The sequence below is a fragment of the Hemitrygon akajei genome, chromosome 8 (assembly GCF_048418815.1).
Source record: "Hemitrygon akajei chromosome 8, sHemAka1.3, whole genome shotgun sequence".
NCBI lineage: Eukaryota > Metazoa > Chordata > Chondrichthyes > Myliobatiformes > Dasyatidae > Hemitrygon > Hemitrygon akajei.
This window is the reverse complement of record NC_133131.1, coordinates 113652526-113667704: the sequence shown is the minus strand read 5'-3', so window position 1 is coordinate 113667704 and position 15179 is coordinate 113652526. Positions and strand designations below refer to the sequence as shown.

Below are 15179 nucleotides of genomic sequence, written 5' to 3'. Positions count from 1 at the left end.
TCCTTCCAATCAACTCTGGACAGCTCCTTGCTTAGTGCCTCTGTAATTCCCTTTACTCCACTGTAGTACTGATACATCTGATTTCGACTTTTCCTTCTCAAACTGCAGGGTGAATTTTATCATAGTATGATAACTGTCTTCTAAGGGTTTCTTTACCTTAAGTTCCCTAATCAAATATGGTTCAGTACACAACACCTAATCCAGAATTGCCTTTCCACTGGTGGGCTCAACCACAAGCTGCTCTAAAAAGTCATCTTGTAGGCATTCTACAAATTCCCTCTCTTGAAATCCAGCACCAACCTGACTTTCCCAATCTACCAGCATATTGAAATCCCCATGATTATCACAACATTGCCCTTTTTACATTCCTTTTCTATCTCCCATTGTAATGTATAGTCTACATCTTGGTTACTGTTTGGAGTTCTGTATATAACTCCCATCAAGGTCTTTTTAGCCTTGTAGTTTCTTATCTCCACCCACAAGGATTCTACATCTGCTGATCCTATGTCATCTCGGTCTAAGGATTTGATTTAACTTGTTACCAACAGAGCCACACGTAATTGTCTGTCCTTTCAATACAATGTGCATCCTTGGATGTTAAGCCCCCAAATGCATCTTTTTTTCAACCACAACTCAGCAATGCAAACACCATCATATCTGCCGATCTCTAACTGCGTTACAAGGTCATCTACCTTATTCCGTATACTGCGTGCATTTAAATATCACACCTTTAGTCCTCTATTCATCACCCTTTTCAATTTTGGCCCCCTATTACAATTGAACTCATCCCATTGACTTTAATTTTGCCCTATCATCTGCCTATCCTTCCTGACAATCTCACAACACCTACTTGTATTCCAACTGCCTATCACTCCGATTCCCATTCCCCTGCTAAATCCCCCAACAGCTCTGGCAAAACTGCCTGCAGTGATATTGGACCCCTCAGGTTCAGGTGTAACCTGTCCTTTTTGTATTGGTCACTCCTTCCCCAGAAAATCCCAATGATCCAGAATTCTGATCGCTGCACCAAATCTTCAGCCACATATTCATCTGCCAAGTCATCCTGTTCTTATCCTCACTGGCGCATGGCACAGGTGGCAATCCAGAGATTACTACCCTGGAGGTTCTGCTTTTCAGCTTTCTACCTAATTCCCTATATCCTCACTTCAGGACCTCCTCCTTTTTTTGTCTATATCATTGGTTCCAATATGTACCACAGCTTCTTGCTGTTCTCCCTCCCCGTTAGAACGCTGTGGACCCAAACTGAGACATCCCCGACCCTGGCACCTGAGAGGGTGTGTACTTCACATCTGCTGTCTGCTCCTCTCATTATGGACTCCCCTATCACTACTGCACTCCTCTTCTTCCCCCTATCCTTCCCTTCTCAGCCACTGAGACAGATATCAGGTCACTGCAGCTGGTAGTTCATTCCTCCCCATAGGATCCAAAGCGGTATACTTATTATTGAGGAAAACAGTCACGGGGTACTCTGAGGATACCCATCTTACTGGGAGCAGGCTGTCTGCGTTTTTCTGACTGCGGTCTGCCAATGGACCTCTTGCGAAGTGCATTAGGGAGTATGAAACTGTGGCAGGTACCCATTTCTTTCTGTAGGGCATCCACACAAAAACCTGTGCCAAGGTAGCCACAGCATATGAATAGCATCTCAATTCATACAAGTAGAAAGGAATGAGTACATGTATGTTTGGAATTGTTTTAGTTTCTTTAAATAGTTTTGATTTGACTTTCATTGTATTTAACTTCGAATTTTTTTAAATGTTCAGTCACTTCCTAAAAATCAATTGAAATGTGTTTGATTGCTTCTCAATGTCAAAAGCATTCATACAATTTTGACAGCTTTTGACTGACAGCTAAACCTACCTCTGAAGTTTTCCCTTGAGTTTTCTCTGTCTCCTCTGAACTGAATGGGATTTATGTGCAGAGGACCCTGCCATGCTGCAGGGTCTTCACTACTAGGCTGGGAGCCAATATTTTACAGAAAGTCATCCTTTTGAAATCCTTGAGAGGTAAGTGTGATCATCCTTCTTCGGGCAGTGGTGAGCAAAGATGTCTTGCCATTGACCACAATATCTGGGCCTGTGTTATTAAAATTCAGTATGAGTATAATTTCCCAGCTTTGCATTTGCATCCGATATTTTTATAATTACTGGGACAAAGAAAATATTTAATATTTTATTGCACTTATGTAAAGCAAAATAATTTTTGAATACATTTTTCCTCTTGTAGGTGATATCCCTTTACCACACTGTGCTCAGACAATAAATCAGCTGCCTTCTTTGAGACAAGACAGCAACCGTTATCCTACCATCGATGAGCCCCTTCCTCCCAGTAAGCTTTAATTTCTTTGTAATCTTTTTGTTGTGCTATCAGTGCAGGAAGCATATTAATTATATTCATTCTGAATTGATTGATTATATTCATTTTGAATCAATTCAGATCATTTGAACTGATAATCAGATAATGAATAAAATGTCTTGCACTTCTTCACAAGAAATCTGTCTAAACAAAGCATCTACTAAGGAAAATCTCCAGTTCTTCTGTTAAATATGTGCAACTTTTTAAATATTACAGAAGATATATGTTATGCTTTGATTTTCAAATTGTATGTTTGGCAAAAAAGCACCTTTTAAGAAACAAAATGTATAAAATCTGCAAGAGTGGCTGTTGATTTTAAGACTAGGCAGTTTGATCAATTATGAACAAAAAAGTTCACCAAAGATGCATCGGTCTGTTTTGCATTAAATGGTGATCACATTTACAAAGGGCCTTGGAATGCAAAAATGAATACAATTCATAATTGACCTCTGCTACTGAGATAAGGAGGTTCTTAAGTTTCCAGTACTAGTTTATTTGACTCAATGGCGATCTTTAGAATCGATATCATTTGCTTGAATTCCATATTGTCCAGGCATGTGAAATATGTTTTCATTTCACTGAGTGCTTTATTGTTGTTTGAGGGATACAGTTAAGGAAAGTAACATATTTTCACGTAATTTTGATTGTCATCCTTTAAAATCAAAGATAAGCTATTGCTGTTGATTAGTTGGTAAACTGGTAAATTCATCACCCTCTCACTAATTGGATCTTGGCATTGGTTGCTGTGGTGATCACGTGTGCTGCCCTTTCCTCCATTTCACTTTGCCCCAGTGGACAATATGTTTCCATCTTCCAGCCTTCTAGGACAGTTACCATTCACCATGAAAAGCGCACGTTGGCTCCATTTCCCCAGTGACAGAAATCAACCTATCGTGACATTCTGACAGATTCAGAAAACTTATTTTAGCAGCAAATGTGCTTATAACACAATCAAAGACAGAAAGGTGACTTCAAAAACAGAGTGCAGAAGTTTACACATATATCTGCTTTAATTTTTCCCTATCATGCAATTGATGAAATATTAGATGTGGTCGTGATAGGAGTAACAAGAAGCTAATGTCACGGTGTATTCTCATGTTAACTACATTATTTGATTTTTATACATAGAATTGCATAATTACAGCCTCCAGAGAAGACAGTAAAATTTGCTTCAAAATCCAATGTAATGAAAACGATTTTGAAGTTGATCATTCCATAGCAGCATTTAGGACCCTGTTCATTCATGTAAAGTTACTTTGCATATACTTTTATTTATTGTGCTGACTATTGAAAAGCTGAGTTTGCTGCTGGCCATTATGGGGCATTAGGGGTGACTTATAACTCCAGGTGGGAAACATACATTTGTGGGGAAGATCAGTCCAAATGCTGTAGCACCATTAGAGAGCACATGCAACATCTGCTGGACAAGTGCAGCATAGATATATCACGTTAAGCAATGCTTGATAATGTGATGCCAGTGTGGTGAACTAGATATACCTGTCTGACTGCTCCTGTGGCTCCTCCCACAGACCCCTGTATAAAGGCGACTGTGGGCTGCTGCTCTCTCTCATTTTCCCCAGGATGTAGTGCTGTTTATTATTCCAGTCAATAAAAGCCGATATCTCGCTTCCTAAGTCTCAGCGTGAGTTATTGATGGTGCATCAGCCAGTACTGCCATTTTACTCTCAGTGCTCCAGTTAACATCCTTTCTTGAACTTAAATGACTATCTTCTCCTTGGACTTCAAGAAGCATCCCAACTAGTACTTTTTAAAGAAATCAACTTTTTAAAAAATCAGGTTAAAAAAGCAGGAAATACTGGAAGTAACAGCTCAGGTAGCATCAACAGAGAGAGAAACAGAGTTCATGTTTCAGACAATGAACTTTCATCAGAATTGTTTGTGAGAGAACATACTTCCTCGCCATTATGAGGGTATATATTTTTCCCTCAGCTTTGGGGCAAGCAGTCTATAAAGGCTGAAGTCTCTAATTTACTGTTCATATTGTCCTGAGTTTCCTGTTGTTCACTGGCATTCACTGTACCTGGCCCATGAACCATGAGCTTATTTATTTGGATGGGGATTGCAAAGTTGTTAGAAAGAAGAGAAAGTAAAGGTCTGTAGTATATTTTAGTTACAGTATTAGACTTTTGTTTAATATTTTAATTATTTACAGGTGTTTGAAGATCTTAAAACAAGTTTTGGTTTTTGTTTCTTTTCTTTCAATATTTAATCTTTTTTATATGTTTCTGAAATGTTAGCGAAATTTATCAAAACATTTTCAAAACATGCTTTTTATTTGGAAGTGAGAGAGGTCACAATTCTATTAGCTTCTGTGCAAAGATATACTTCCTGATATTATTGTTGAATGACAAACATACTAGATAATGTTGTTCCCCTTATCCTTGCATTCTCCACCAGAGTAGTTTAACAACTTTAAAAATGATTCCATTAATCTCAAACACTTCAGTGATATCATTCCATGATCTCTACATTTTATAGCTCCTTCCTGCACGATGAAACTCACTATTACAATGGCATTCTATGGAGCCATGAAAATCTATGGAGCCAGATTTTATCAGGAGCTTGCTGGACACACTTCCTCTCCATTTTCTCCATCCATCCAAACTTATTTTTTCTGGATACAGCAGGCCTTTCTTACTGGCCCAAATGGCCACAGAGTCTGATAGCAAGGCTTTGAATGACATGTTGTTGGGTGAGAGCCAGAACAAGTCCCACCAAGACAATTCTGTTGCAAGCCTTTGACAGATGGTACGCCTTTCTTCTTGTTCTCCAAAGCTGGCAAAGATTTTGAGTGTTGAATCCTGAACTGGGAATGAATCAGAATCAGGTTTATTTGTTTGTTTAGTGATACAGTGCAGAGTGGGGCCTCCCAGCCTTCCAAGTCTCGACACCCCAGCATCCCCCGACAAACCCAATTTAGCCCTAACTGAATTACAGGACAATTTACAATGGCCAATTAACGTACCAGTAAGTCTTTGGACAGTGGGTGGAAACAGGAGGACCCAGAGGAAACCCATGGATTCCACAGGGAGGATGCACAGAAACTCTTCACAGAAAGGCACTGGAATTGAGCTCAACTCCAGAACACCCTGAGCTGTAATAGCGTTGTGCTAATGGCTGTGCTACCGTGGTGCCCATTATCACAGACATTTGTCATTAAATTAGTTGCTTTGCAGCAGCAGTACAGTATAATTTACAATAAGTAATATATAAAGATAAATAGTACAAAAAAAAATTGAAGTAATGTTTGTGAATTCACAGAGCATTCTGAAATGTGATGAGAGAGGGGAAGAACCTATTCCTAAAACATTGAGTATGTGTCTTCAGCCTCGTGTACCTCCTTGCTGATGGTAACCATAAGAAGAAGGCTGTCCGGGGTGGTGGGGGTCCTTACTGATGGATGCCACCTTCAGGCACCACCTTTTGTACATACTCTTGATGCTGGCCCAATATGTTGGGCCTAAGATCGATCCTCTGAAATGCTAATGCCCAGGATCATGAAGCTGCTGGCTCCTCAGTGAGGACTGGTGTGTGTTTTCCCAGCCTCCCCCTCCCGAAGTCCATAATCAATCCATGGGATTTACTGACATTGAGTGAGAGGTTGTTGTTGTGAAACAACTCAACCAGCCAATCTTTCATACACTTTTATGCCTCCTCGTCACCATCTGAGATTCTGGCAGCAGCAGTTGTGTCATTGGCAAATCTATAGATGGCATTTGAGCTGTGCCTAGCCACTCAGTCGTGAGTGTAGAGAGATTAAGCACCCATCCATGAGGTGTGCCTGTGTCAATTGTCAGTGAGGAGAAGATGTTATTTCCAATCTGCAGTGACGGTGGTCTGTCAATGAGGAAGTCAAGGATCCAGTTGCAGAGGGAAGTACGGAGCCTAGGTTTTGAAGCTTGTTGAATGGTGCAAGTAATGAAGGTATGATGATGGTGTAGAACACTGAGCTCTAATCAATGAACAACAGTCTGATATAGGTATTGCTGTTCTCCACGTAGTCCAAGGCTGAGTGGAGAGCCATTGAGACTTTAGTCTCACACCCCAGTGAGATATCTGCTGTAGGCTTATGGCAGCAGGCAAATTGCAGGAGGTCCAGGCTGCTCACCATAGTCATCTTTCCTAAAGTGAATGCACTAAATCTGCACCTGGTGTATCGAGCTGCAGCTCCTAAGGGACCACATTAGGGAACTGGAGTTGCAGCTCATTGACCTTCGTGTGGTCAGGGAGAACGAGGAGGTGATAGAAAGGAGACCACGGGAGACATAAGTAGGTCCCAGTCAGGAGGGGGAAAGGGGAAGGGGAAGAGTCAGGTACTAGAGAGTACACCTGTGGCTGTCCCCCTGACCAATGAGTACTCCTGTTTGAGTACTGTTGGCGGGGACAGCCTACCTGAGGGAAGCAATCAGTGGCCGTCCCTCTGGCACAGAGTCCAGCCCCATGGCTCAGAAGGGTAGGGAAAGGACGAGAAAGGCAGTAGTGATAGGGTACTCTATAGTTAGGGGGTCAGACAGGAGATTTTGTGGATGCAGAAAAGAAACACGGATGGTAGTTTGCCTCCCAGGTGTCAGGGTCCGGGATGTTTCCGATCGCATCCACGATATCCTGCATTGGGAGGGAGAACAGACAAAGGTTGTGGTACATATTGGTACCAACGACATAGGTAGGAAAAAGGAAGAGGTCCTGAAAACAGACTACTGGGAATTAGGAAGGAAGTTGAGAAGCAGGACCTCAAAGGTAGTAATCTTGGGATTACTGCCTGTGGCATGTGACAGTGAGTATAGGAATAGAATGAGGTGGAGGATAAATGCATGGCTGAGGGATTGGAGCAGGGGGCAGGTATTCAGATTTTTGGATCATTGGGACCTCTTCTGGGGCAGGTGTGACCTGTACAAAAAGGAGGCATTGCACTTGAATCCCAGGGGGACCAATATCCTGGTGGGGCAGTTTGCTAAGGCTACTGGGGAGAGTTTAAACTAGAATTGTTTGGGGGTGGGAACCGAACTGAAGAGACTGGGGAAGAGGCGGTTGGCTCACAAATAGAGAAAGCTTGGAGACAGTGTGTGAGGGAGGATAGGCAGGTGATAGAGAAGGGACGGTTTGAGATGTGTCTATTTTAACGCAAGGAGTGTTGTGAACAAAGTGGATGAGCTTAGAGCGTGGATCAGTACTTGGAGCTATGATGTGGTGGCCATTACAGAGACTAGGGTGGCTCAGGGACAGGATTGGCTACTTCAAGTGCCGGGTTTTAGATGTTTCAGAAAGGACAGGGAGGGAGGCAGAAAAGGTGGGGCGTGGCACTGTTGATCAGAGATAGTGTCACGGCTGCAGAAAAGGTGGACATCGTAGAGGGATTGTCTACGGAGTCTCTGTGGGTGAAGGTTAGGAACAGGAAAGGGTCAATAACTCTGCTGGGTGTTTCTTATTGGCCACCCAATAGTAACAGGGATATCGAGGAGCAGATAGGGAAACAGATTCTGGAAAAATGTAATAATAACAGAGTTGTGGTGGGAGATTTTAATTTCCCAAATATCGATTGGCATCTCCTTAGAGTGAGAGTTTTAGATGGGGTGGAGTTTGTTAGGTGTGTTCAGGAAGGTTTCTTGACACAATATGTAGATAAGCCTACAAGAAGAGAGGCTGTATTTGATTTGGTATTGGGAAATGAACCTGGTCAGGTGTCAGATCTCTCAGTGGGAGAGCATTTTGGAGATAGTGATCATAATTCTATCTCCTTTACAGTAGCATTGGAGAGAGATAGGAACAGACAAGTTGGAAAACCGGTTAATTGGAGAAGGGGAATTATGAGGCTATCAGGCAGGAAATTGGAAAGAGATGTTCTCGGGGAAGAGTACAGAAGAAATGTGGCAAAGGTTCAGGGGATGTTTGTGTGGTGTTCTGCATAGGTATGTTCCAATGAGACAGGGAAATTATGATAGGGTACAGGTACTGTGATGTACAAAGGCTGTAGAAAATCTAGTTAAGAAGAAAAGAAAAGCTTACGAAAGGTTCGGAAAGCTAGGTGATGTTAGAGATCTAGAAGATTTTAAGACTAACAGGAAGGAGCTTAAGAAAGAAATTAGGAGAGCCAGAAGGGGCCATGAGAAGGCCTTGGCAGGCAGGATTATGGAAAACCCCAAGGCATTCTACAAGTATGTGAAGAGCAAGAGGATAAGCCGTGAAAGAATAGGACCTATCAAGTGTGACAGTGGGAAAGTGTGTATGGAACAGGAGGAAATGGCAGAGGTACTTAATGAATACTTCAGCATTCACTATGGAAAAGGATCTTGGTGATAGTAGTGATGACTTTCAGTGGACTGAAAAGCTTGAGCATATAGATAATAAGAAAGAGGATGTGCTGGAGCTTTTGGAAAGCATCAAGTTGGATAAGTCGCCTGGACTGGATGAGATGTACCCCAGGCTACTGTGGGAGACAGGAGAGGTTCTGGAGGATTGGAGGGTTGCAGATATTGTTCCCTTATTCAAGAAAGGGAGTAAAGATAGCCCAGGAAAATATAGACCAGTGAGTCTTACTTCAGTGGTTGGTAAGTTGATGGCGAAGATCCTGAGAGGTGGGATGTATGAACATTTGGAGAGGTATAATATGATTAGGAATAGTCCTCATGGCTTTGTCAAGGACAGGTCGTGCCTTAAGAGTCTGACTGATTTTTTTTGAGGATGTGACTGAACACATTGATGAAGGAAGAGCAGGTGAAGTAGTGTATATGGATTTCAGCAAGGCATTTGATAAGGTACCTCATGCAAGGCTTATTGAGAAAGTAAAGAAGAGGCATGGGATCCAAGGGGACATTGCTTTGTGGATCCAGAACTGGCTTGCACACAGAAGGCAAAGAGTGGTTGTAGATGGATCATATTCTGCATGGAGGTCAGTGACCAGTGGTGTGCCTCAGGGATCTGTTCTGGGACCCTTACTCTTTGTGATTTTTATAAATGACCTGGATGAGGAAGTGCAGGGATGGGTTAGTAAGTTTGCTGATGACACAAAGGTTGCGTGTGTTGTGGATAGTGTGGAGGGCTGTCAGAGGTTACAGCGGGACATTGATAGGATGCAAAACTGGGCTGAGAAGTGGCAGATGGAGTTCAACCCATATAAGTGTGAAGTGGTTCATTTTGGTAGGTCAAATATGATGACAGAATATAGTATTAATGGTAAGACTCTTGGCAGTGTGGAGGATCAGAGGGATCTTGGGGTCCGAGTCCATAGGACGCTCAAAGTGCCTGCGCAGGTTGACTCTTTGGTTAAGAAGGCATATGGTGCATTGGCCTTCATCAACTGTGGGACTGAGTTTAAGAGCTGAGAGGTAATGTTGCAGCTATATTGGACCCTGGAGTACTATGCTTAGTTCTGGTCACCTCACTGAAGGAAGGATGTGGAAACCATAGAAAGGGTGCAGAGGAGATTTACAAGGGTTTTGCCTGGATTGGGGAGCATACCTTCTGAAGACAGGTTGAGTGAACTCGGCCTTTCTTCCTTGGAGCAACTGAGGATGAGAGGTGACCTGGTTGATGATAAAAGGCTTTGATCATGTGGATAGTCAGAGGCTTTTTCCCAGGGCTGAAATGGCTGCCACAAGAGGGAAGAGGTTTGAGGTGCTGGGGTGTAGGTACAGAGATGTCGGGGTGAGATTTTTACGCAGAGAGTGGTCATTGCATGGAATTGGCTGCTGGCAACGGTGGTGGAGGCAGATAGGTTAGGATCTTTTAAGAGACTTTTGGATAGGTACATGGAACTTAGAGGGCTATGGGTTACCCTAGTAATTTCTAAGGTAGGGACATGTTCAGCACAACTTTGTGGGCCGAAGGGCCTGTATTGTGCTGTAGGTTTTCTGTTTCTAAATGTGAACAATGTACATAGATTTAGCATTGACTTTTTGGTTTCATATTGGATGTACACACAGGATCCGGTGGCTGATTTTGTACATATTCCTCATCCTATTCTCAGATTTCCATCTCTCACCATTACACTACCATGAGGATTGTGATTGAAGAAGTGTTATAGTTAGAAAGATTGCCAATAAAGGGCAGGGGAGCCGGTAGCTTACTTCAGCTTCTCGAGAGAAATTCCTTATATGTTGTCCTGAAGGGTTAACGAGTCAAGAATGTGAAACAAATCTCCAGCACCTAATACAAAACTGGGTGCACCATGTCTCCTAGGCATGTCTGCTTACATGAAGTCTGCCAGAAATTTGAGATGTGTGCTACAACCTGTACCAATTGGAACTTCGGAGAATGCACTGAATAAGCTAGGATTTTATATAAAATTGTCAAAGGCTGTCAGAGTTGGGAAATGAGGTTAACTCTGACAATACATGAAAATGTCTCACTCCTGGTGCAGCACCAAGAATCAAGAAAATGTGTGAAATTATGCCAAATTTTGGATTTTTATTTCAGGAATAATTGTTTCAACTGTCAAACTAACTAATAGCTCATAAAATCTGAAAATATTTAGCAGGTCTGTCAGCACCCATAGAGAAACGGCAATAGTGTTTCGGCTCAAAAACCTTCCTTCACAACTGAAAGTTGGAGATTTAACAGCTGTAGATTTAACAAGGCTAAAGGAGACCTGCTGAACAAATCTCATTATAAAAAGCAGCCTTCCAGGCAAAGGTTCCTTCTCATTTTTTTAACAGCTGCGCAGACCAGCCATTGCTCTGAGCAGGAAGTTTTGACACGGCCTGAAGACTGCATGGCACTTTAAATCTCTACTTTTGTGATAAGCACACTATGAACATATGAAATAAAGAACTGGCGGCAACAAACGTGCTTGAACTGTACTTCTAAACTTATTTCCCCCTTAAAAGGAGGATATGGACGTTCATAGTCATGTTGTACTCTTGGTCCTCACTATTCCAATGTAACTGCTTCTTTCAGTACACTTGTTTTGGCAGTGTTGAGTACACTTTTGAACACCAAGTGGATCAGAGTTTCAGCAAATGAGCAGCAGAATTGACCCTGTGCTTCAGGTCTGTTTTGAACAGACTGACAGAGAAGACACAGACCTCAAGAAATATGCCTCATCTGTCACTGGCTACATCTGTAAGTGTGTAGACGACATTGGTACCTCAAGAATCGTCATCACACAGCCCAACCAGATGCCTTGGCTGAACGCAGAGTTGAGATCCCTACTAAAATCCCGGGACGCTGCCTTCAAGTCTGGTGACCGGACAGCTCTCAGAGCAGCCAGGCGAAGCCTCATCTTCGGCATCAGAGGGCAAAGATCACCCACACACAAAAAATTCAGGACACCTGTCTGATAACGATCCTCAGTGTACGTGGCTGACCATCGAGGGGATTACTGAATACACAGGGAAAAACAGCGTCCACTGTGTTGTGTCCTTGCAACTACATATCAATTAAATTAAAGTACGCATGCAGGAGATGGGTTTAACTGTTGTAATCACATTGCAGTGAGAGAGAGAGAGAGAGAGAGAGAGAGAGAGAGAATGCACATGTGTAAACAAATGATCAATGCGCATGCATGGACGCAGATCAATACATAGTGCTGGGGGAGACATTGCTCTAAAAGAAATAGACCCATACATTACACTTCCTCTCCCTTTAGATTAATGCAACATTAAACTGTATATGTGCAAAGCATTCAATTTCCCTTTCATAAACCATATTCAAATAAACATGCTTTCACAATAACAGTCCATAACTAACTTCACTATACTAAAAATTCAGTCTTTTGTATGGTGGCTCTCTTTCTTTCAGCATAGTGTCTTTGGACCTGTGTAGTGACAGCAGGTTTGCAGGTGTCTTGTCAAAGACAACGTTCTCGTAGCACCTTTGGACCTGTGGGGTGATAGCAGGTTTGCAGGTGTCTTGTCAAAGACAACGTTCTCGTAGCACCTTTGCACCTGTGGGGTGACAGCAGGTTTGCAGGTGTCTTGTCAAAGACAACGTTCTCAGCTGCCGGTTTCACGTTGCTGTCAGTGACAAGATCATCACAGAGAGGTAAGTCTGGTGATTGTAATGTGTCCATCTTGTTGGATGCAGTCAGCTGAGGTGTGTTCTTCAGTTGAGCATCCAGCATCTGGTCTATATAATGTCTCCATGTATGATCTCCAACTGACCAGGAGAAACCAGTAGTAGTAGTTTATAAGGCCCAGGTATGACCTGAGTTGTGACACATTTTCCTATTTGGGTGCCTGCAGCACTGCTTCAAGCTTCTCTTATGACTTACGTAAGCCATACTTGTCAGTGACTTGTCCACAATATGAGATTCCATTCTTGAAAAACTCACATTTCTCTCTCTTTGTGCATAGACCAGACTCACTCAGCCTGGTAGAAAACTTTACCAAGGTTCGGGCAGAGCTCTTCATCATTCTTTCCAGAGTCGACGATGTCATCAAGGTAACATGGTGTTCCTGGGATATCTTGGAGCACTTGATCCATTGCTCATTGCCAATTGCTGGATCTCATGAGACACCAAAGATGAGACACTTATACTGGAATGGTTCTTTGTGAGTGTTGATTGTGAGGAAGCTCCTGTTTAACTCTTCAGTCTCCATTTGCAGATAAACTCGTGGCAGATCAATCTTTGAAAACCTCTTCCCACCTACGAAAGGTGCAAAAGTGTCTTCTATTCATGGCAAGGGATATTGCATAGTACGCAGCACCGGGTTGATACTTACTTGGAAATCCCCACATATGCGAACAGCTCAGGCCTTCCCTTTGTTCACCAGGGCAATGGTTGTGGTCCAATCACTCCACTCAACCTTGGGAGAGAATTCCAGATGCCTCCAAGCTCTGAAGTTCAGCATCCACTTTAGGACGTAGTGCTTAAGGCACTGGACACGTTTTATGGAATCTTGGCATTGCTGATTCATCCAGTTCAATTCTAGCCTTCATGCCTTTGAGTTTACCAATGCATTTCTCAAACACCTTCTCATTGGCATGAAGCAGCTGTGACAGTCTCTGGTTAGTGCTGCCACTTCGGCTGCAGTTGCCTGTTGATGACATATTGAGAGCTTGGATTGTGTGCCAGTTTAGTTGGATTTTTCTCAACCATTCATGTCCAAAAAGTGCAGGCCCTCCACTGTTCAATATTTCAATTCTAACTGCTGTGTTTGATCTCCATATGTCATATTCACTTTCAGTTTGCCTTTGGTAGACTATTGTTTTGTCTGTACAGGACTTTAGCATCACTGAGGTCATCTCTAATGGTAGCTTAGAAAAGAGTCTGGTGTAATCAGCCTCTCAAATTATAGAGAAAGCTGACCCTGTATCCAGCTCCATTTTCAGTTTTACACCGGACACAAGTATTGTGATCCATATGATTTTGTGATCTGCCCTGTAGTTCTAGGCATGACAGCTCACCTTCGTCAGACTGTTTCACGTCTGCTTCACGTTCAGTCACTATATGCATTTGCTTAGTTTTGCGTTTGAAACTTTTCACTCAGTTGCGCTTTTTGTCTGCTTTGCCATTGTCCTCAATGTGATCTCGTTTGCAACACTTTCTGCAAGCTTTTCCTTTGAACCAACAATCATTTGCATTGTGGGAGGATTTGCCACTGCAGTAATATTTTTGGCTTTTTGCACCATTCAGGAACATTTTGTGCATTTCACATTCTAAGCTCTTTTTCTATAGTTCTGCTGCATCCTTTGCTGCAGTCTCTAATGATATTGCAATGGTCAATGCCCATTCTAAGGTTAAGTCTCTTTCTGACAGTAGCTACTACTTCTGAGTGCTTTGATTATGCATGCCACATACAAGCCTGCCCGTTAATGTATCAGAAAGTCTATCTCCAAAGACACAATAATGGGTAAGTTTGCGTAGTTCTGCAGTGTATTCAAAAATACTTTCATCCTTTGACTGGTTCCTTTTGTAAAATCTAAAAATCTCAGCTATTACCAGCGGTTTAGGGTTCAAGTGATTTTGAAAAATTGTAACAATTTTGTCGAACATCTGGATTACTTACTAGGTTGCATAAGAGACTGTACATTCTAGCACCCGTTAAGCGTGGGTGCTTTCTTTTCCTCATTCACGTTGTTCACTTGGTGCGTGACCAAGTGGCTAAGGCGTTCGTCTAGTGATCTGAAGGTCACTAGTTCGAGCCTTAGCTGAGGCTGCGTGTGTGTCCTTGAGCAAGGCACTTAACAACACATTGCTCTGCGACGACACCAGTGCCAACTGTATGGGTCCTAATGCCCTTCTCTTGGACAACATTGGTGGCGTGGAGAGGGGAGACTTGCAGCTTGGCCAACTGCCGGTCTTCCATAAAAAAAAACCTTGCCCAGGCTTGCGCCCTGGAAACTTTCCAAGATGCAAATCCATGGTCTATCGAGACTAACGGAGGCCTACATGTTCACGTTACATTACAGTTCAACCCTCTTGATATACTGCTCTCAGCCTTCATTAGCACTATTAAATTCATAATCTTTCCTGACTAAAGCCATTGTCACGTTTCACTGTATGCAATGTATTTACTCACACGTCCCTTTGTTAAATTCCGTGACAACGTACTCCATACTGTTTAACTCTTTCCTCTCGCTGTTTTGTCCCATAACTGGCGGTGCAGTTGGTAATATTCTCTGACATTCAGGCTCCTATTTATCACCAATTTGTTGTGTCTTTGCAACTACATATTGATTAAATAAAAGCACGCATGTGGGAAATGGCTTTAACTGGCATATTCACATTGCAGCGAGAGAGAAAGACACAATGTGTATGCATAGACAGCATAGGACATTCACTAAGATGCTTCCCAACAGAACCAGTCTACAACAAATGTATCTGTCATGCACCTGACCCCTGC

At 42.6% G+C, this 15179-nt stretch overlaps 1 protein-coding gene across 1 annotated transcript in view; it reads left to right on the top strand.

Moving 5' to 3' along the window:
- The window catches only part of LOC140732165 (E3 ubiquitin-protein ligase HECW1-like), a 453787-nt gene that overhangs the window by 280904 nt on the left and 157704 nt on the right, over positions 1 to 15179 (top strand). The window contains 1 exon segment of the mRNA XM_073054406.1: positions 2248 to 2349. Within this exon segment, the coding sequence (XP_072910507.1) occupies positions 2248 to 2349 (102 nt within the window).